General features: G+C 39.5%; 3 protein-coding genes across 4 annotated transcripts; 1 reads left to right on the top strand and 2 right to left on the bottom strand.

Moving 5' to 3' along the window:
- The first annotated feature begins 2,556 nt into the window (after positions 1 to 2,556).
- On the top strand, positions 2,557 to 5,443 carry aldob (aldolase b, fructose-bisphosphate). Its single transcript, XM_084945395.1, has 9 exons — positions 2,557 to 2,683; positions 3,334 to 3,446; positions 3,540 to 3,751; positions 3,844 to 3,898; positions 4,004 to 4,164; positions 4,248 to 4,331; positions 4,419 to 4,593; positions 4,692 to 4,891; positions 5,155 to 5,443. Exons 2-9 carry the CDS (start codon positions 3,335 to 3,337, stop codon positions 5,248 to 5,250), a joined length of 1,095 nt encoding a protein of 364 aa, XP_084801521.1. The 5' UTR covers positions 2,557 to 2,683; position 3,334; the 3' UTR covers positions 5,251 to 5,443.
- Positions 5,444 to 10,523: 5,080 nt separating this feature from the next.
- Positions 10,524 to 14,520, bottom strand: LOC146392329 (uncharacterized). Of its 2 annotated transcripts, none has more exons than XM_084945371.1 (7): positions 14,458 to 14,520; positions 12,438 to 12,599; positions 12,216 to 12,326; positions 11,742 to 11,798; positions 11,502 to 11,633; positions 11,295 to 11,408; positions 10,524 to 11,114 (listed from the first exon to the last, which is right to left on the bottom strand). In XM_084945371.1, exons 1-7 carry the CDS (start codon positions 14,473 to 14,475, stop codon positions 11,064 to 11,066), a joined length of 645 nt encoding a protein of 214 aa, XP_084801497.1. In that variant the 5' UTR covers positions 14,476 to 14,520; the 3' UTR covers positions 10,524 to 11,063. The 2 variants fall into 2 exon arrangements, with proteins under 2 accessions (XP_084801497.1, XP_084801505.1); XM_084945379.1 differs by lacking the exon at positions 14,458 to 14,520 and adding an exon at positions 12,752 to 12,906.
- Positions 14,521 to 15,054: 534 nt separating this feature from the next.
- Positions 15,055 to 20,738, bottom strand: tmco6 (transmembrane and coiled-coil domains 6). The gene is made up of 13 exons (XM_084945358.1): positions 20,488 to 20,738; positions 18,962 to 19,068; positions 18,231 to 18,343; positions 17,945 to 18,128; positions 17,740 to 17,844; positions 17,486 to 17,577; positions 17,238 to 17,354; positions 17,028 to 17,142; positions 16,537 to 16,717; positions 16,084 to 16,178; positions 15,755 to 15,922; positions 15,542 to 15,676; positions 15,055 to 15,456 (listed from the first exon to the last, which is right to left on the bottom strand). The coding sequence occupies exons 1-13, from the start codon at positions 20,576 to 20,578 to the stop codon at positions 15,433 to 15,435; spliced, it is 1,527 nt and encodes a 508-aa protein (XP_084801484.1). The 5' UTR covers positions 20,579 to 20,738; the 3' UTR covers positions 15,055 to 15,432.
- Positions 20,739 to 20,868: the final 130 nt, after the last annotated feature.

The following is a 20,868-nucleotide window of genomic DNA, read 5'->3' as shown; positions in this document are numbered from 1 at the left end:
AAATTATAAAATAAAATGTCATACATGTTGCACAATTGCCCATAAGCCAATCACTATTAACTGATTTGATCTGATTAAAATCCATTCGAAATGTTTAATTTCACGAGCAAATTTAATAGCAGCGAGAGTGAAAGGGAACATTTACGAGATAGTGATGAGCTTGCCATGATGTATGGTTTGGAGATGATGGACCTGACAGAAAAGACAGGAGGCTGAGCTGGAGAGTTGAAAATGAGTTGAAGATGTTCAGATTTTCAATGGGATGGAGGAAAAAAAAAAGCATGGATGGAGAAATTAAAGCAGGGCTCAGGTTGCGCAGTTTCGAGACAAATGTAGAGAGGCATGGCTGGTGGATGGTTTGGACATGCAGAGAAGAGGGATAGTGGACATACTGGACAAAGGATGTTGAAGATGGAGTTGTCAGGGAGGAGGGAAAGAAGAAGACCATGGAGAACATTCATGGCTGTAATGAGAAGGTTGGAGTCATAGAAGGGATGGTGTGAGGGTGTGAGACAAACTTACTAAAAAAGGTAGGGGAAGGTGTTTAATTATTTCTTTTTGTAACAATGCTTCTTGGCAATAAATCTTATACTCTTGGAAAGTTTAATTCCCTTCAAAGGGTCATGAATCTGTAAGGAAAACAAATTTGTGGGTTGAGCAGCAGAGCTGAGTATGTGGGCTGCGCACATTTGTTGCAAGACAACCGATGCGGTTGTGTTGGTCACAGAATAAGCCATTTGCCATTGGCAAAGAAGACTGGGCAAGTTTTTCATGGGTGCAACCCTCAATAGACCCATTTCTGTAATATACTTACATATCTATATTATTGCTAATATATATTGTAATATATCTATATCACTAAAGCACTTCTGGATGGATGCAAACTGCATTTCGTTGCCCTGTACCTGTGCATGTGCAATGACAATAAAGTTGAATTCTATTCTATTCTATTCTATTCAATGGAAGAAAATTGTACAACCTTGGTGCTCACTACCTCGAAAACCAGATTGAGTGCTTGGGATCTGCAGCAACCTCTGACCTGATGACCTAAGATCCCAGGAAGCAGCTCAAACTAAAATGTTCAAACAAATTCTTCAATTTACTGGCAACAAAGGAAGAGAAGCCAAAAAGGGAGTGTTAGTTGGTGCTAGTTAAAAGTCTTAGTGCAACATTTTTAACAGTCTGGGAAAGATCAATGAGTGATTTGCTAAAACAAGTAAAAAGATAAAATCAAAATCAAAATAATCCAAATAAGAAGAGATAAAAGCCTTTGACACCAGCAGTCTGAGTTTTGAAATACTCCTTAAATTAGGAAAACAGCCCCGAACCGGCTGTTTGGAATGATTGCTCAAGAGACACTGAACAGACAAAAATGACACCCAGATTTCTGAGCCAAGACATGCTGAATAATTTCTGCAATCAAATGGTTATTAATACATAACTCATGCATTAATGTACAAGTTCCCAAATGTTATAAAACACATTGAGACTGCTCTGTGTCTTTCTAAAGCAGAATTGATACTGGAGTCATTACCAAGCAGTCAAAGGGTAACAAACAAAGGGTAATTTCTCCTGTCCAATATTTTTCATTAATGTTATTCCGCTGTTGAGATAAGCAGTGTTATCTATAATAAATATACATGTATGTGATGATCCTGTGTATAATAGGTAAAACTGGATTCGTGAACAAAGAATGATCTTGATCAGAGATATCAAAGGGCAAATTGCTCATGGTGTAGAGTCCGGATTGTGTAAAAACTGGCTCGTCGTTAATCCTGAGTTTAAAATCCATTCCAGCCATGAGTTCAAACAGTGCTATCTGATGAGGTCACCTATTGCCTGGTGGTCACAAGAAACTCCCCCAACACAAAAGCTTTTTGGAACACTTTCAGCAGCTGATAAGGAAACTGTCTATCCATGACGTGATTATCACGCACTGTGACGCACTTGGCACATGTACGTGACTTTTAATGAAAGAAACTGAATATTACTTGTTTCCAAACTAAAACACGATGAGATAAATCGAGCAGAATTAAAATAAAATGGGCATGGAGGTGCACCAGGGGTCTCTGTGTGTAATAATAATATGAGATGTGGCTTTTATGACACACACACACACACACACACACACACACCTCTCTTCAGACATAAACATGCAGAAATGTAGAAATTCGACGCAAAAAAAGAACTGAAGAGTTCATCGAATGCTTTTGCGACTCACACTTTCACCAGGAAATACAAAAACAAACCTGAAATGCAACATTGCAGCCAGCGGCTCGCATTACATTTCAGCATCTGTCAGTGTGCAGCTCTGTGAGCAGAGACAGAGGGGCCCCTGTCTTGATCATGTGATGAGTGCATGCCGGTGCGTGCATACATGCAGACCTCGATTTTTATTACACACATCGCTCCTCTGTTGTTTTCCACTTACCCGATAAGAACATAGTGCATTGGTAGCGAAGTCATCATAAAAAATGACCGCCCCCGTGTGGCCCAATTGCAGTTATCCGGGTTACACACGCCCCGCCACATCACGAGCACCTCCTACTCCGTGGAGCCGGACAGCCTTTAAATGCCCCCTTTCAGCTACTTTTCGGGTTGTGTGTCAGTGTCGTTGCTGCTTTGTGTCTGTTGAGGCTTATCTGCCACGTCGGTTGTCGTCGCTGATTAACAAAACTGTCAAGTAAGACTAGTTGTTTTGTTTTACTCTAGCACACTTGCGATATTGCAGATTGTCATATGTTGCAGACTAGAATTTTTGGTTGGATTAGTAAGCCTCTGCGGGTTTACTGATTGAAGTAGCAGGTTTTAATGTATTATAATTTGTGTGCGCACACGGTACACGGTTTATTTAGGAAATTCACTTTCCTTTGCAGCATACATGAGAGGCTGTTTTACTTTGAAAGGCTTGGCAAACATAAACCTGTTTTCTGCAGATGGCTGTCAGAGCGCATGCTTGGGTTTGCGCAAATATTTGAAAAGCGCCTAAGTTCAGCCTGTCTTTTACGATCGCTTACTTTATTCTTTGCAAGCGATGTTCTTGATTATTGGCTACGACATGGGCCTGTTTAATGCATTATTTGCTGACAGCACTGCAAAAACTTCTAGAGTGAACTTTGAACACATGTTGCACAATGAAAGGGAGCAGTTATGTTTTGTAGGCCAAAGTTCAACCCTTCAAGCCAAATTTTTAACCTTGGATGTGGTGCAGGAGAACAGAGTGTTGTTGGATTTTGTGTCAGATGGAAAACAAGATTAAATCTTCCTCATACCACTAATGGTTGAAGACTTTCCAAACACCTGCCAAATAACCTGTATTGTTATTCCTCTTAGGATGACTCATCCGTTCCCATCCCTTTCTCCGGAGCAGAAGAGGGAGCTCTCTGACATTGCTCAGAGGATCGTGGCTCCAGGAAAGGGAATCCTGGCTGCAGATGAGTCAACAGGTGAGCCACCCTTTTACTTAATATTCCATGCTGAGAGGTAAATGCTGTGCATGCAGGTGAAATTATTTTCTTAAAATGTGTTTGTCTTTAAAGGCACCATGGCGAAGCGGCTCCAGAAAATCAACGTGGAGAACACCGAGGAGAACCGCCGCAGCTTCCGTGACATCCTCTTCTCCTCTGATGCCTCCTTCTCAAACTGTGTGGGCGGCATCATCTTCTTCCACGAGACACTCTACCAGAAGTCAGACAGTGGCAAGCTGTTCCCTCAGCTTGTCAAGGAAAAGGGCATTGTTGTTGGCATCAAGGTGAGGAGCAAGCAGTGGTCGGACCCTTTGAATCTCAGAGATAAAGATTTTTTTTTAGAATTTGCTGACATATTTGCATTTTCTTGCTTTAGGTGGACAAAGGCACAGCTGGTCTGATGGGAACAGATGGAGAGACCACCACACAAGGTAACGCGGATTCAACCCCTTGTGCATTTCTCTGCAAATCTCATCACAATGATGCAGAATAAGCCTTTCAAAGACGGGGTTGCTAATGTTCTTTGGCTTCTCTAGGTCTTGATGGCCTCTCAGAGCGCTGTGCCCAGTACAAAAAGGACGGCTGCGACTTTGCCAAGTGGAGGTGTGTGCTCAAGATCTCAGATGGCTGCCCATCAGCTCTTGCCATTGCAGAGAACGCCAATGTCCTCGCCAGATATGCCAGTATCTGCCAACAGGTGCGTGTATAGCAAATTGCTCTACAAAAAAGGCTGACAAATTGGGTAAATTCTAGTCATTCATTTGAACTTGTATTCACCAGAATGGCCTTGTGCCCATTGTGGAGCCAGAGATCCTGCCCGATGGAGACCATGACCTTCAGCGTTGCCAGTACGCCACAGAAAAGGTAAGCAAGACCACCAGCAGCAAAGGATATTCCCAGTACATAAGATGGGAAGGATGTCTAGTAATAAACCTGCCGGGTCATCTTTAGGTCCTGGCTGCTGTGTACAAGGCTCTGTCTGACCACCATGTGTACCTGGAGGGCACTCTGCTGAAGCCCAACATGGTCACTGCTGGACACTCCTGCACTAAGAAGTACACCCCTCAGGAAGTTGCCATGGCTACAGTGACTGCTCTGAGGCGGACCGTGCCTGCCTCAGTGCCTGGTAAGTAGCATGAGGACAGCTTTTACATTACAATTAAGGAAAGTGCAGAGCAGTTCATTTGATTATGAGTATGACACTCTTTTTCTGTTTCTTTAAAGGCATCTGCTTCCTGTCCGGAGGGCAGAGTGAAGAGGAGGCCTCCGTCAACCTGAACGCCATCAATCAGGTGCCCCTGCACCGTCCCTGGAAGCTGACCTTCTCTTACGGTCGTGCACTCCAGGCTTCTGCTCTTGCTGCCTGGAAGGGCAAAGCTGAAAACAAGGCAGCCACACAGCAAACTTTCATCACCAGAGCCAAGGTTAATGAGTAGTACTGATCCTCGGTAGACACTATTAACGATTCAGTGTTATCAATTTGCTGAGGACTGTTTACTGAACTGGCTGTCAAATAATGCTTATCTTGCATTGCCCAACTTTACACTGTCTAGTAAATGATTGTTGTTTTTTTCCCCCGTTCTATTTAGTCTTACGCTAATGTGACACAAGTAACTTGGCTGATCATTAACTTTCCAATTTGACTTTGTCCTGTCTTTTTTTTCCTCCCCTCTGCTCTTCCCCTCAGATCAATGGCCTGGCTTCCAAAGGAGAGTACAAGCCCACCGGCGCAGCTGCCCAAGCCTCCACACAGTCTCTGTACACTGCCAGCTATGTATATTAAATACTGCGACACTAAACCAAGAAAAACAAATCAAGAATTGCACATGGACCAAATAGAACTACAAGAAAATCTCCTGCTGGGTGCCCATCCTCCCTGCACTACCAACACCAGGGGGAGACTTCTGTCAAAATGTTCAACTACTGTTTGTCTACTTAATGAAATCTCCCGAAATAAAAGACCAAAATGTTTTTGATATCAGTGTCTTCATGAGTTGTATCCACCACTGATGGAGTAAATTCCTTGCACATATATATTAGAAAAACTACTCCTGTTTCTTAATAGAGTTTAATGTGCTACTACAAAAAACACTGGGGCACCTGAGATGTTGATTGGGGATGAAATCAAAGGTTTAAACATTTAGTGCAGAATACAAAGCCAAGTTTAGTGATAGTCAAAGACAAATAAGACACTGTTAACAATGCAGATACAATTAGATGCAAAATCTTGGACATCTCTGAAAAGATGACACGCATAATAGATTTTCAAAATTACCAAAGGTCTGATGAAGACATTAACAATAAAAAGTGTTTTTAACAAGTAGTGTTTTTTTTTTTTTTTTTTTTTTTTTTTTTTTTTAAAAAACCCAAAACTTTTATAGTTTATACAGGTCCCAGGTACCGTCCTGAATTTTGGCATTTACAGCCAAGTTGTGTGACTAACAAATGCTAGGTAGCCCAGATGTTGTCCAACATATACTGTATGACATCTGGCCTTGTTCAACACATTCAGTCGATGTGTACGGTTGCCAGACAGAATGGTTACCTTCCTGAAAAAGTTCTTCTAAGATAAGAAACTAGTGAGCAAATAATCACATTTGACTTTTGCTATTTGACTTTTAACCCACAGTAGATTTTCACTTATTGTGGCTTATTATACGAAAACTTGTTTCCACCTCTGGGAAGGAAAAAAAAAAAGCCGTGGATATGACAACCCATTAATCCATTCTCTTCCACTTATCATTTTCAGGGTCACCAGGTTGCTGGAGCCTATCCCAGCTGCTATAAGGCGAGAGGCAGGATAAACCCTGGACAGGTTGCCAGTCTGTCACAGGGCTAACACACAGAGACAAACAACCAATCACACTCAGATTCACACTCACATTTACACGCATGGGCATTTTAGAATGACCAATTAACTAACCTCACTAACTGCATGTCTTTGGACTGTGGGAGGAAGCCAGAGAACCCAGAGAGAACCCACACAAAGACAGGGAGAACATGCACTCCCCACAGGGAAAGGCCCGACCAGGTGGTAGAATCTTGCTGTGAGGCAACAGTGCACAGCGCCACCGTGCCGCCCTGATAATACCCTGATAACAACTGGACGTAATGTTGATATGTCAACATTATTATTATCTCAAGTGAGTTACATTGCTTAAAAAATGTATTCGACCACCTCACAATGTAATGTTTATCCCACAGCTTTACTAAATGAAAATTAGTGGTAATTACCAAAGTTGTTTTTTTATGTTTCTGTATTGGTTAATCCATCAGTATACACACACTCCTTATATTTTTAATGTTAAAATACAATTATTGTTGTTATCCAAACCAAATTAGAATGTTTAAATTTACTGTTTTACAAAAACTGAAAAAATAGTAAAATGCATTATTATTATTATTACTATTATTTTAATAAAGTGCCAAATTACAGCAAAAATAAGGGTTTCAGTGGTCAAATGTTATACTTGAAAATAACTTGAAATTTCAAGGTCGCTTTTATCTCATCATTCATTTTATTTAAGTCATAAAACTTTATTTTTTGATGAAGGCTAAGATTCATACGGTAGATGAAAGTTGAATAGCCCATGGACCAGTGGCCTTATTCAATAAGAATGTTCTGTATGATGCAACTTCACAGTTAATGCTTATTTTAATATTAATTTTGCTATTGTTGTACATTTTGCTATTACATCTGTGTATCATGGCTGTTTGTGCTGTTAAGGCAACAAACTGATGACTGCGGTCTCATATTTGTAGCACAGGCAGTATTGAAATATTTTTAGAAGTATAGATATTTCCATCTACGTCTGACTAAAAAGCTGTTTTTTCAAAATGCTGAATCCAGATTTTAAGAGGTGTTGGATCAGCTCACAAACTTTATTTTCAACTTCTTGTGAACAAAAACTGCAGCGGATTACTACATAAGATATAATCAGTTCAATCATTTTCAGTTGCCAGCGTGTCGATGCTAGCCAGTAAAATGTTAAAACACGGACCAGAGCTCCCTGCCAAATGCGAATGTAGAGGTCAGTGGAGGTCATCAATTCTTGAAAGAACAGTTGAAATCCCATTATAACTCAGCACAGCCAAACATCAGGTTGACAATCTGGGAAGGGGAAGAGGAAGAATGGATGAGAGTGTCAACAGCTGCATCAGCTTATACCTCTCCTTGTGTATAAATCTGCTTATTTAATACTTGACTTATACACCCCAAGACATCTGGGCTCCTTTTGGACAAAGTGATGCAGAGGTTTGTTGGACATCAGCACGTTCTGAAGTTCAGACTAATGTGCTGTAATGCTGTTATAGTTTCTAGATTCATCACTTGACTTTCAGTAATAATGAATTCTTTCAATTTCTTTGGAGGTAGTTTAGCATGACAATACTTACTCTACATTGTTAATTCAATTACAATTAGCAAATGCTGAATTTGTGCAATGTAAGAAAGAATCAAAGATGGATACTTGTGGCAACTTTGTTTGAGTAACAATTGGCCATAAATTTAGCCAATGAATTTAATGCTTTTTAGCAGGAAAACCTCTGATGTTGAGGCTTCCTTGAACGCACCAGCCAAAATTGCACCATAACTATGCATAATTCTAAATGTTTTAGGTGCATCACTATTGATTGAATATCTGTTTCAAAGAAGTTTTGTAGCCTTTAATTTGACTGCCATATAATTTAAATTAAAAGACTGAATAATAAGAAATGAATATAAAAAATTACAGTATTACTTTTTATTTAAAGGTTTTTTCTTTTCTTTTTTTTTAAAGTCTTAAAGATTTTCAAAAATAGTGTATTTCCATACCAGCTCAAGTCCATCTTCTTTGTTTCCCTCAGTCACAGTTAAGCTAACATATCCACTCAATTCAAAAACCTGCATTACAGAAAAGTTTCTGATGTAGACCAAATGTTAAGCTACACGAGCATGTCTCAGTTTTGATGGGTGAACTGTTTATGTGTTGCTCAGTTCCTCTGGGGTGTCACAAAAAAGAGCAGCATCTTTGTAATGCAGTTTAAAAAACATATGCAGATTACTCCTACTTTTAATGTCCAGTCGAACCTAATCTTTATGTACAGCCTATTTCATACTTTATTAGGCACACTTGTTCAACTGCTTGGTAATACAAATATCTAATCAGACCATCACATAGCAAGAACTCAGTTCTTTAGACATGTAGACATGGTCAAGACAGCCTGCTGAAGTCCAAACACAGCATCAAAATGAAAAAGAGAAAAAAACAGGATCCAGTTAGCTGCAGTTCTCTGGGTGAAAAATGTCTTACTGATGCCAGATGTCAGAGGAGAATGGCCAGACTCGTTTGAGCTGATGGGAAGGCCACAATACCTCAAATAGCCACCTGTGACAACCAAGGTATGCAAAAGAGCATCTCTGAACGCACAACACGTGAAACCTTGAAGCAGATGGCAATAAACAGCTGTAGCTAAAATTCACATGGGACAACAGAAAATTATAAAACATCGACTGTTCTGGTGAGTCTCAATATCTGCTGCAACAGTGGATGATAGGATGAGAATTTGGCATAAAACACATAACAAAGGGGATTCATCCTGCCTTGTATGAGTAGTTCAGGCTGCCACTGGTGCTGTAATAGTGTCAGGGATATTTATTTGGCACCCTTAATACCAACTGAATATTGTTTAAATGCCACAGTGCACCTGAGTATTGTTGCTGACCATTTCCATCCCCTTATGACCACAGCGCACCTTTCTTCTGATAGCTGCTTCCAGCAGAATAACACCCCATGCTATAAGACTCAAATAATCTCGATTTGACAAAGATGGTAATGAATCTACTGTACTCAACTGCTCTCCACGGTCACTGAGTCTAACCAGGCATCTTTAGGATGTGGTGGATTGGGAGATTTGTGTCATGGATACCAAATGCGTGATGCTACCATGTCAATTTGGACCAAAAACGTCTCAGGAATGTTTCCAGCATCTTGTTGAATCTGTGCCATGAGGAATTAAGGCATTAAGGCACAGATTAGTAGATGCTGGAGAAGTTTTGGAGGCTGGTTGTGGGTTCTTGTGCTATAGTTCATTATCCAACCTGTGATTTTTTACCAGAAAGTGGTTTAAAATAAAGTTTCTGATAACAAATATCATGAAATGAACTTTACATAGTGTTAATGGAAGATATTAATAAAATAATGAACGTAACATTGAGTTACAGTTGCAGCTAGTTTCTGTGGAAATTAAACATAGAGCTAAAGGAAAAATAAAGCTCACTACTGAATAAACAGGGTTTTTAGTTTAAGATCAGGGTTAATTTACTGTATGTTTGGGAAACTGAGCCTCAGTATTTAGCAGACACACCTCTCTCGTTCTCTCGCCTCTTCAGCCTGAATTCCTCCAAGCTGCCGCCTTGTCGTCCGGCTTTGTGACGAACTTTGTTTAACCTCCACATTTGATGGCCACTGTGGAGGTTAAACAAACTATCTGACGTCATTAGCCGTTTCCGGGTCCAAACTCCCCTTCATTTCCCAAACTCAAACACTGTGCCATCACTGAGAGTTAAAAGCTATCTCTCTTACTAATCTTACTTAATTCGTCACACTGAGTTCCCTGACACATATAAACATATAGAGTACTGTGCAAAAGTCTTGAGCCATCTCTCACTTCTTCAAGTTTTGGTAGGAAAATGAGAGAGGTGCAGCAATTTATTGAAATGTACAAACTCACATGAAAATATCATTTATAAGGCAAAAACAGAGTTTGTACAGCTCTAATCTACGTCGATAACTGAGGACTTCTACTATTGTTGATTAGGGGTGAAGGCAAAGGTTAACATAATGAAATCAGAATATTTATATTGGCTTAACAAAAGTTTATGTTTAAATCAGTACACAATTACTGCACAAAATATAAAAAGATTTTACACAAACAGGAAAAACAGAGTTTATACCGAGGCTTCTTAGATCACAGTGCAGTACCTGCTCCCTCTGTAACCAGAGGTCAAAGCTAATAGTTTACTCATCCAGTTACAACATGTTATATTGTAAAATGTCTTCAGTTAAACATTCAGAACAGAGTACAAAGCACCGTTTAATGACAGTCAAAGACTACTAATAAGACACTAATAATAATGCAGATACAATTAGATGGAAAATTTTGGATATCTCTGAAAAGATGACACGCATAATAGATTTTCTACATGGCTTCCAAATGACTAAAGGTCTGATGAGGAAGTACATGTTCAGATATTAACAATAAAAAAGGAATTTCTAACAAGTATGTTTTAAAACAAATCAAAACTTTTATGGTTGGTCTGAATTTTGGCACTTGTCACAAACAAATGTTGCGTAGCCCAGATGTTGTCCAACATACAACATATGACATCTGGCCGAGGTCAACACATTCAGTCGATGAGAAGAGATTTGCAGACATGCAGCAGGGAAACACAAGGGTTGCCAGACAGATTAGTCGTTATTGCCTTCCTGAAAAAGTTCTTCTAAGTTTTTCCTCACAGTGATGACATAAATGATTTTAGTTCAAGAACAAGTGTCACAAGAGACCAACAAGTGTGTTTTAGTAAGGTCATGTAATGTTTAATAATAAAAGATGTCCTCAGTCCGATGGCGTTTCAGTCCTCGGTGGTGGAATTTGCTGGACGATGACCTGAAAAAACAAAACAAAACATGAAAGTGGAAGAAAAATAAAATGATGAGTGACCAAAGCTATTGAAAACTGTCCTTCAGCAGATATCCCTGGGATAAATCGGACTCTGTGGCATGTTTCTTTGAAGTAGACAGAAGGCTTGTATGTCAATAATAATAAAAAAATAAAATATGCTATTACCTGAGTGCGTGTGGATTTCAGTGCGAAACTTGCGACAGTGGTTAGAAAAATGAGAATCACTAACACGCAAATAGTGGAGGTCAATAAAATGGCTTCGATACTTTTCAGCAGCATCTACAGTGACAGAAAGTGAGAGTTATTGATATGCTGTGAAAACATGCATGTCATACAATCATAATCAAAAAATAGATCTGTACTGTAACTCACCACACTTGCAATGTTCAAATGATATCGCAAAAAAAAAAAGTAGGGATAAGAGATGACATGGATTATCCTGTATATGAAAGAGATTACGATTCCAAAGATGGAAACCACATACAGGGCCAAGCACACAGTCACCTGGGAAAGATAAGTTAATCAAAATTAATTAGGCCGCTGAATTAGGAAGGACTGTAGGAGTATAAACAGGGCTGAAAATCACAAATAGGAAATAAAACAATGACGTACCATCTTCTTGGACGGATGCAACTCAGTGTAGACTGACAGGATTCCACAGGTAAGAAACTAGTGAGCAAATAATCACAACAAATGATGCTGTTTGACCTTAACCCACAGTAGATTTAGTAATATGGGTGATATCTTCACAGTGTGAAGCTGTGTGAGTCTGTCTTCATACAATACATCTTTTGTAGGAAACTATGAATATTTTTGCTGATGTTTATTTGTCATTGGAAAGATCTAGTTAACACGTAGCATTGCAATTGTACCAGATGCATTTTTTAAACCTTTTGGTATTATGACTGTGTGTCATGCTTGTGCTGTTAACCTAACAAACTGATGGTTGTAGCCTCATATTTATAGCACAGGCAGTACTTTGAACTTTTCTGAACAATAACTGCACTGAAGATATGACCAGTCAAGTTCAATAATTTTTAGCTGTCAGCATGTCAGTGCTAGCCAGTAAAATGCTACAGTAAGTACCAGAGCTCCCTGCCAAAAGGGAATGTAGAGTTGAGCAGAGATTTTGAACTCTTCATTGGAGAACTGAAATCCCATTAACAACTCAGCACAGCCAAACATCAGAATGACAATCTGGAAAGGGGAAGAGGAAGAATGGATGAGAGTGTCTACAGCTGCATCAGCTTATAGCTATCCTCGTGTATAAATCTGCTTATTTAAGATTTTGCTTATCTGATGTGTTACCCCAAGAGTTCTGGGCTCCTTTCGGACAAAGCGATGCAGAGGTTTGCTGGACATCGGCACATTGCTGCTAGTCCCCTGATCCCCATTTCTTTCTGTTGTCCCTTCCTCTCTAGTCGTTGTCTGAGTTCCCTCCATTTTCAGGAAACTACACACAGTGCTTGGCTGTGGGTCAAAAAGAACAAGACTTAATTGAACTGGATGCTTCCCCAGAGCAGCACAGATTGTTGGGGGCAGAATATCTGTGGAGTAGCAGAAAACATTTAAAAGCCAGATGAATACAAGATTTTTCAAAAGTCTTAGAAAACGCGACTCACCCCGTCTTAGATTTTCATGCAGAAAAAGCAGAGTGAAAGATAACAGGAAGGGAATGTTGTGAGTGGAAAGCGGAAGTGTGGCAATTTGAGACTTCTTTTTTATTAAGTGGCGGGGCTAAAGACTTGGTTTGGAAGTTACAGGCTGAGGCTGTTCCACAGTATAGTGAGTAAACCACTCAGTTAAAATGAAATCCCCATTAGGTCTGTGCACTGTGTTACTGTATTATAAGTAGATCTGCATTATTGGCAGAGTTAGTGAAACTACCGACAATCTGTACGTATTATTTTTGTGCAAAGCTAATTGAACCTCGTGCGTGTGACATTGCCTCTAAACAGAAAAATTAGTTAAAGTTAAAGTGAGTTTCAGCGGGTAAGGGCTCAGCGTGGGGAAAAGAATCACAGCTCACAATAATTTCTATTACGATTTCCACAAGATTTTCTTAATGTACAAGTTGTGATCAGCTGATCTTCTGCTCTTTGCGGTTCTGTACACCTGAATTCAACCAGATGTAAGCAGATGTTTCACGAGTTGTCTTGTGTGATTTCTATTCTCTACACTGACAGCTTACTGTTTATACTAACTTTATACTAGACGGCCGGTGTTGTGCCAAAAAGTGATTGCCTGCCAAAAACTGATTTCCAATGTGTCTGTGTATTTTTTATGAGTAAAATCTTTACATGTGTTGGTAAATAGACTTCGGTGAACAGGGTTTACAAAGGGGTTATGAATTGAATTAAAAAATTATCAGTTTTTCAAGTATCTTTATAACTCTGTGTTACTGTACTTACATTATAACAAATTCGGTCCTTTATCCCCACTTAAAATATGTTTACAGAAATATTGTAATTTTTGTTGCCATTTCTGCTGTTCTTTTGGCCAACTTACTCTTACAAAAGACTTTTAATGTTAATGAGAATTGCATAAATAAAGGTAATATAAAAGTCACTGCCAAAAACTGATTGCGGCTTCTACCTTGTTACACAAATGTTGTTTGTGGCCCAAGATGACTTTATGTTATCCATGAGGGATCCACTTGACATATGTTTCACATATTATAGCCCAACAAGTTATTTATAGCAGTTTAAATACGACCAATCAGTTTTTGGCAAATACCGGAAATCAATTTTTGGCAGACAATCACTATTTGGCACAACACCGGTACCGGACAGACTAAAGGTGGTTACGCCCTCTTGTAACAGAGAGGATGTATGTCAGCCCGTTCTCACGCGTGACGATTTGTCAAGTCCCGAGGCGTTCCTGACCTAACCTTATCCCGAACCTTAACCAGCACTTTAAAGAAGTTAGTGTTTTCCAAAGCGATTGAAGTAAAATGAACGTACATGTGTAGATTCATTCCAAACTGTTCTCATGTTTCCTAATTTTTCCGATCTCGTAATCTAGGGAAGTGTTTGGTGTTTGGGAGTGATAACGTGTTGTGTATTTTCTATCAAAACACGGCAGAACAATGTGTCCTTCTAACTCATCTAAACAAGGCATTCTGTAAAGGGTATAACAAATATGGCAGTCTTTCATGAAACAACAACTGTAATCTCCACATTTCCAGTTTTTTCCTCAAAATAGTATTTTAACTTTTTCCCTCCTCAAAACAACATTATCTAACTTGATCTCCAAATTTTGATTTTATTCTCAATTTCAACAATATATGTTTTGTATTAATTTGGCCCCAATGGTCCTTCTTACTCACCTCGTCTTGGATTTTCATGCAGCAAAAGCAGCGTGAAAGATAACGGGAAGGGATTATTGTGGGTAGAAAGAGAGTTTTTTTCATTAAGGGGAGGAGCCAAAGACTTTGATTGGAAGTTACAGGCTCAAACTGTTCCACAGTGTGGTCAGTGAAATCTCCATGAGGTCTGTGCACACTGACTGTGTTATAAGAATAAGCAGGTGTACATAAAAAAAAAAACAACTTCACCTACAGAAATATTAAAGTGTTTAAGTGAGGCTTCTTTTTTTTAAATTATTTACATTACGGGATTCAGATTGCATTAATGTTGTCTTTTTTATCATTATTGAAATTACTTTCTAATTGGGCATATTTATCATCTCTACAAATTTCAGCTTTAAACAGCAGTTTGAAGCAATCACAATGATCAACTTCTGATTTTTTATTTTTTAACATACATATAGCAGTGCCACCACTTTGGGTCGGTCTGTGCTGCCCTCACTAATCATCAGCATCACATGTAAAAGTCCCGAGATTTTTTGTGATTAAATGTAACTAAATGTTTCTTAATAAAAATCAAACCAAACAGCAAATACTCCAAAAAAAGCAGCAGTCATATTTGTTGTAAGGATGAGTTTTATTATGTCATAATTATTTAATCATTGCACAGGCATGATGACAAAGTCTTGTTGATAAAGACACATTATGTTTCTAATGTTATATGTTCCACCTTCAGTATCTTAACATCTTGAAATATGTCAAGCCATATCTGAATATAAATACGGTTTTATGCAAAAGTACTTCACCAGTACAAGTATTATAAAAATATTTAATATTTGCAGAGATTAAAATTCCATGAGTAAAAACATACAAGACAGCAGTTTTATCACTAATTACTTCAAATACACAAACAAGTTTGATATCTATCATATCAAAATGTAAACATGTTGTTATCCTCAGCTGGGCCCTCCTAACACAACAAGTCTTCTTGTTGATTCAAGGATCCGGCATATTGTCCACCTGCAAGACAGCAGCTCCCATCAGACATTTTTAACTAAAAACTACTAAAAATTCAACAGAGACAATAAGGCTGCATAACAATTACTGTTATATGCTGTTGGTAGGACAACAAGTGCTTCTCCAGGAGGTACGTCGACCTTTGTCTCATCTCTGCTGCACCATTGTACTGAAGGACCTCCAACAGTGAAAGCCCACCTTGCCTGACAAACTCCTCTGCCACCTGAAGAAGAAGAATACCACATCATGCCACAGCTTAGCAATCATTACAGAGTTTAGTTTCACTAATTACCACACTTACCACTGGACTGCTGACAGTCATCATGAACAGGATGTCCAGGCTCTGAATCACCATTTCCTGATCAGCCATTTTAAGCGTGGCACAGAGTGCAGACAGTAAACCAAGCTGCATGAGCTGCACACAGAACTCCTTTTTCTTGTGGGCAATATTAGCCAGAATCCTGAGAATCTGAGTGTAACAAGCAAGAAAAACAAAAAACAACAAAAACACAAAATCAAAAAACACTTTTTTTCATCCAAAAGGATGCAAGAGAAAAGCACAACATTTCTTTTTATATGCCACAATGACTTAATAGTATAAGAAGCAGTTATATCAATCATAGTACTAACCATAGTATTAATGCCTTGAGAAAATGGGAGAAGTTGGATCAATCCTGGGACCAAGTTTATAGTCAAGAGGGCGGAGCAGAATTTAGTGGAGTGAGCTGAGACGGAGAGAGGTAGAAAACACAATGAGGCACTACAGAAAACCCTGATAATTATGATGCATCAAATCTCAGATGTGCACAGAAGGAAAGTCCATCAGTTCATATAATTTATTTTTCACAATCCGATAACCTAACAACAAATCTCATGCACAAGGCAGTCACAAGCATTTTATTCAGTATTTGAACAGATTGAATAGTTACACCAAAAAAATACAATGTTTTCGTGCACAAATCTACACTGAACTGCAGCAAAGCAGGAAAAATATATTGCAAATCGGTTCTATTAGTAATGAATAGGTGTACTTCTGTATGGCTGCAGTCCCATTCAGAGACGACTAAAACAAGAGAGCCGTACCTGTGAGGTTGTTGAGGACCCAGACGGTCTCTCTGGCCAAGGCTGGCAGGGTGTGCAGGTAGGCTTGAACAAGTGCACACAGAGAAGCCGGCAGATGAGCATCAGTCATTTGAGCATCCAGGTCTTCCTCCGGGCAGGAGGACAAGAGGTTTCCCACACACCTCAACAGAGGCCAGATGAGCTGAAGAAGATGCATTGAAAGCTTCTGTGATCCAAGTCAGATTAAAAACTAAAGTTGTTATTTTTACTTTGTTCTGAAGCTTAGGCAAATGTGCGGTGTTGCTGTATTGTTTTAGTTCCTAGATTCTTCAATTGACCTTTAGTAATAATTAAGTCATTTTACTATCTTTGGAGGTAGCTCAGCATGAAATGAACTAAACTACATTATTAATTCAATGATAATTATCAAATTTGTTTGCTTAAAAGTAAAAAAAAAAAAGTCTTAACAAGTTTTAAAAGTAAATAGTGGATTTGATCATTCACTTCCATACCAGCTCAATCCCATCTTCTTTGTTTCCCTCGGTGACAGCACCACCTAGTGACACTAACAAGGAGCTGCACTGTGACAGGGCACCCTGAGCCAGCAGCTCTTTGTTATCATCTGTGCTAATAAAAGGCACAAAACAGATTCGGTAATTAGCTACAATAGCAAATCAGCAAAAAAACAAAAAAAGTTTTGAACACTTTCCTAAACTTCTCACCTGCATATGAGGTAATGGAGACACCATGCACACTCTATGGCAGGAGCCAGGCCGAACTGTGGGTCAGGGGTAAGGACGGATAACAGGTGTGAAGGCAAGGTAGACTTCAGGACTATCCTACAGACACAGAGGAAGACAAAAAAAACACAACAGGGTTAAATGTGAACAAAACATTACTCTGACATTTTCTGCGAGATGAGGAATGCAGAGGCTGAAGACGTGAAGAAGTGCATTATTAAAATATTCACGGGATTATCTTCTCAGGTGCGTCTCTGGCCTGGAGAAGCTGAGAGAGGGTGAACGCCGCAGCTTCCACTACTGCAAGGTTGTGTCGTTGGTTCTGGACAAATACACAGTAACATGTTACAAAGACGTGTAGCAGTCACACTCCTGTCTCTCTATGAATCGGATGTTTGAGTAGATTTGGATTCAACTGCAACAATTCTACGAATCGCCAGTACAGTAAGGATATTAGTGTAGACAGTGAGCCTTCGTAGTTTACCTCTATACAGCTGGCCAGAGCGGGAATGATTCCCTGAGCCAGGAGCTTCTCTCTTACCACATCGCTGTCTGGACACATGTTACCAAGTGTGTAGAGACACAGCTCCTGTGTACATATAATTTTCCGCACAATAAGGAAATCAAAAATCTTCTGCATTGTTAGGTCATACTATATCACATACTGCCTGCACTGCATGGTGACTTACTGTAAACTTAGTGCTTGGGCCAGACAGGTAGGTGAGCAGGTAAGGGGTAGCAGGCAGACAGGCTGGAGCCACATTAGTGTGGGAAGAGTGAGAGAGCTCGTGAAGACACTGAACGGCCTGCAGGCGGCACTGAGCATTAGAGCCAGTGAGGAGGCCGACCAGCAGATGCATACTGTTCTCGTGCCTGAAAGAAAACACAGTTTCACACACAAAGATGAGGAAGTGGCTTAAAAGTGACAGCGTAATTTAGTCTCTTCCAATATGGCAACAGAAGCCACTACCATACTTGATAAAGGTGAGCTGTGCAGATGGGTCGCGCAGAACTTTACTCAAGGCCTTCAGGTGTGCCTCCTTCTCTGTCCCGCTGTGTTGAAGTTTGTGGAGCAGACTAACAACGTCCTGGGGAAATATGAGACTGGCAGGCTGAGTTCAGATCTTTCATTTTACTGAACCTACCAAAAAAATAATCTAAGACAGGCATGTCAAAATCAGTTTACGTCGTGGGTCACATACGGCCCAGTTTGGCTCGAGTAGTAAAAACACCCCATTCTGTCAGTGTTAATATATTTAGCTACACTTTAAATCCCTGAGAAAACTTACAATGAGACAAAGAAGAAACATTTCAACAGTATGTCTCAATTTTTCAGCAAAATAAAATTACAGAAAGGTTCCAGTAGTTTTTTTTCCAGACTGTCCTGTACTTATAAAACAAAGTTTTTGTTAATTCACAGAAAATATTCTTTTTTTCCCACCAAAATTTCAAAAGATGTCAAAAAACATTAACTTTTCTGTCATTTAATTATTTATCTATTAGTTAATTCCTTTAGTTTAGCGTGAATGGCCACGTAGGAGGTCTTTATCAGCAGTAAAAGATGTAAAACTTCTGAAAACATAGCCTATAAGTTGATTCCCTCTTTTACATCTTCCAGCCTTCAAGTGGGCCAGATTGGAGAATTCTGGCACCTGGTAAATTCTTGTGTTTGACACCCCTCATCCAACACAATATCTGATACTTACATGTCCTCCTGGGGCTGTGTCCATGCTAACGTCCGGCTGCTCCTCATCTTCATTTAGCAGTAGTCGCTTGCTCACCAGCTGCCTGTCTCTGCGTGCCTGTCTCAGTGCTAAAGCATTCAGGGAGAGACATGTCACAACACTTTAACCTTCAGGGCTCATACGTGATCATACTTGTGTTTAGTGTACATATGCTGTGCAAAACATGCGTCCTTTTGAGATAAAGCCACCATGGGGAGGCCATGCCTGTGGGGAAATAAAGAAGCTGAAGTTAAGATGATGCTAACATATCCATTTAGGTTTTTTAATCATTTTACGCCAGTGTATGTCACCAACACTGCTCTATTTTATATTAAGACCTGTACATGGGAACATCTCAATTTTTAAAAAAACACTGAATTTGGAGTAGGACCGAAAACCTATATCTGCACAGGAACTGTTTTTGCTGTTTATGTGTTGTAAAAAAACCTGGAGATGAAGATGTAACAGCTAACTAACAGTTCCTCAGGGGTGTCATAAAGAGCTGTATCTTTGTAATACAGTTTTTTTTTTAAAAGTTACATGTGCACATTACATAAACCTATTTCACACTTTATTATGCACATTTGTTCAACTGCTTGGTAAATACAAGTATCTAATCAGACAATCACATAGTAACAACTGAGTTCGTTTAGACATGTAGACAGGGTCAAGATGGCCTGCTGAAGTTTAAACTGAGCATCAAAATGGGGAAGAATAGTGATTTAAATGCCTCTGAATGTGGAATGGCTGTTTGTGCCAAATTGGCTGGCCTGTGTATTCCATAAACGGATGATTTGCTGGAATTTTCAACACAACCATCAGTTTACAGAGAACGGTCTGAGAAAGAGGAAAAATGCATTAGTGAAGCCAGATGTCAGAGGAGAGTGGCTGACTCGTTTGAGCTGACGGGAAGGCCACAATAGCTCAAATAACTGCCCATGACAACCAAGGTATGCAAAAGAGCATCTATGAACGCCAACACGAAGTAGATGGCCTACAGCAATAGACAGCTGAGGCTACAATACCAATACCAGTACTAATAGAACAATACCAGCACTTTATTGAATCTGTGCCATGATGAATTAAGACAATTCTGAAAACACAAGGGGGTTCAACTTGGCTCTAGCAACGTGTACCTAATAAAGTGTCAGGTTAGTAGATGCTGGAGAGGTTTTTGAGACTGGTTGTGGGTTCGTGTGGTATAGTTAGGTGACCTGTTTATTATCCAACCTGTGATTTTTACCAGTTAAGAAGAAAGTGGTTTAAAATAAAGTAAATGATTATAAATAACGTGAAATGAACTTTACATAGTGTTAATGGAAGATATTAATAAAATAATGAAGGTTACGTTGAAGCTACAGTTCCAGCTAGTTTAAGTGGAAACTAAACATAGTCACAGAGCTAAAGGAAAAATGAGCTCACTACTGAATAAACAGGGTTTTAGTTAAAGACCAGGGTTAACCTACAGTATGTTTGGGAAACTGAGCCTCGGAATTTAGCAGACACACCTCTCTCGTTCTCTCGCCTCTTCAGCCTGAGCTCCTCCAAGCTGCCGCCTTGTTGTCCGGCTTTGTGACGAACTTTGTTCAACCTCCACATTTGGCGGCCAGTAACGACTGTAACTGTAAAACTTCACTGACAGTTACTCATCGTATGGTTAGTGTGTAGCTATGGTAGTGGGGCAGTCTTCTTCGTTCTTCTTTAACAGTGGTAAAACAAACGTCTTTTCGCTGCATTAGCGCCACCCTCCGGATTGGTGTGGAACAGTCGTTTTCTCGGTTTCCTTAAAACAACAGACTTGACACCCTCATACGCAACGTTACACGATTCAGCGGAAAGGCAGTTTTAGGCCTCATCTCTCTTAATAATCTTAATTTGTCTCACCGAGA

This window comes from Perissodus microlepis, chromosome 2 (assembly GCF_051167445.1).
Source record: "Perissodus microlepis isolate ML-2025 ecotype Zambia chromosome 2, ASM5116744v1, whole genome shotgun sequence".
Taxonomy (NCBI): Eukaryota; Metazoa; Chordata; class Actinopteri; order Cichliformes; family Cichlidae; genus Perissodus; species Perissodus microlepis.
This window is presented reverse-complemented; position numbering and strand designations above follow the sequence as displayed.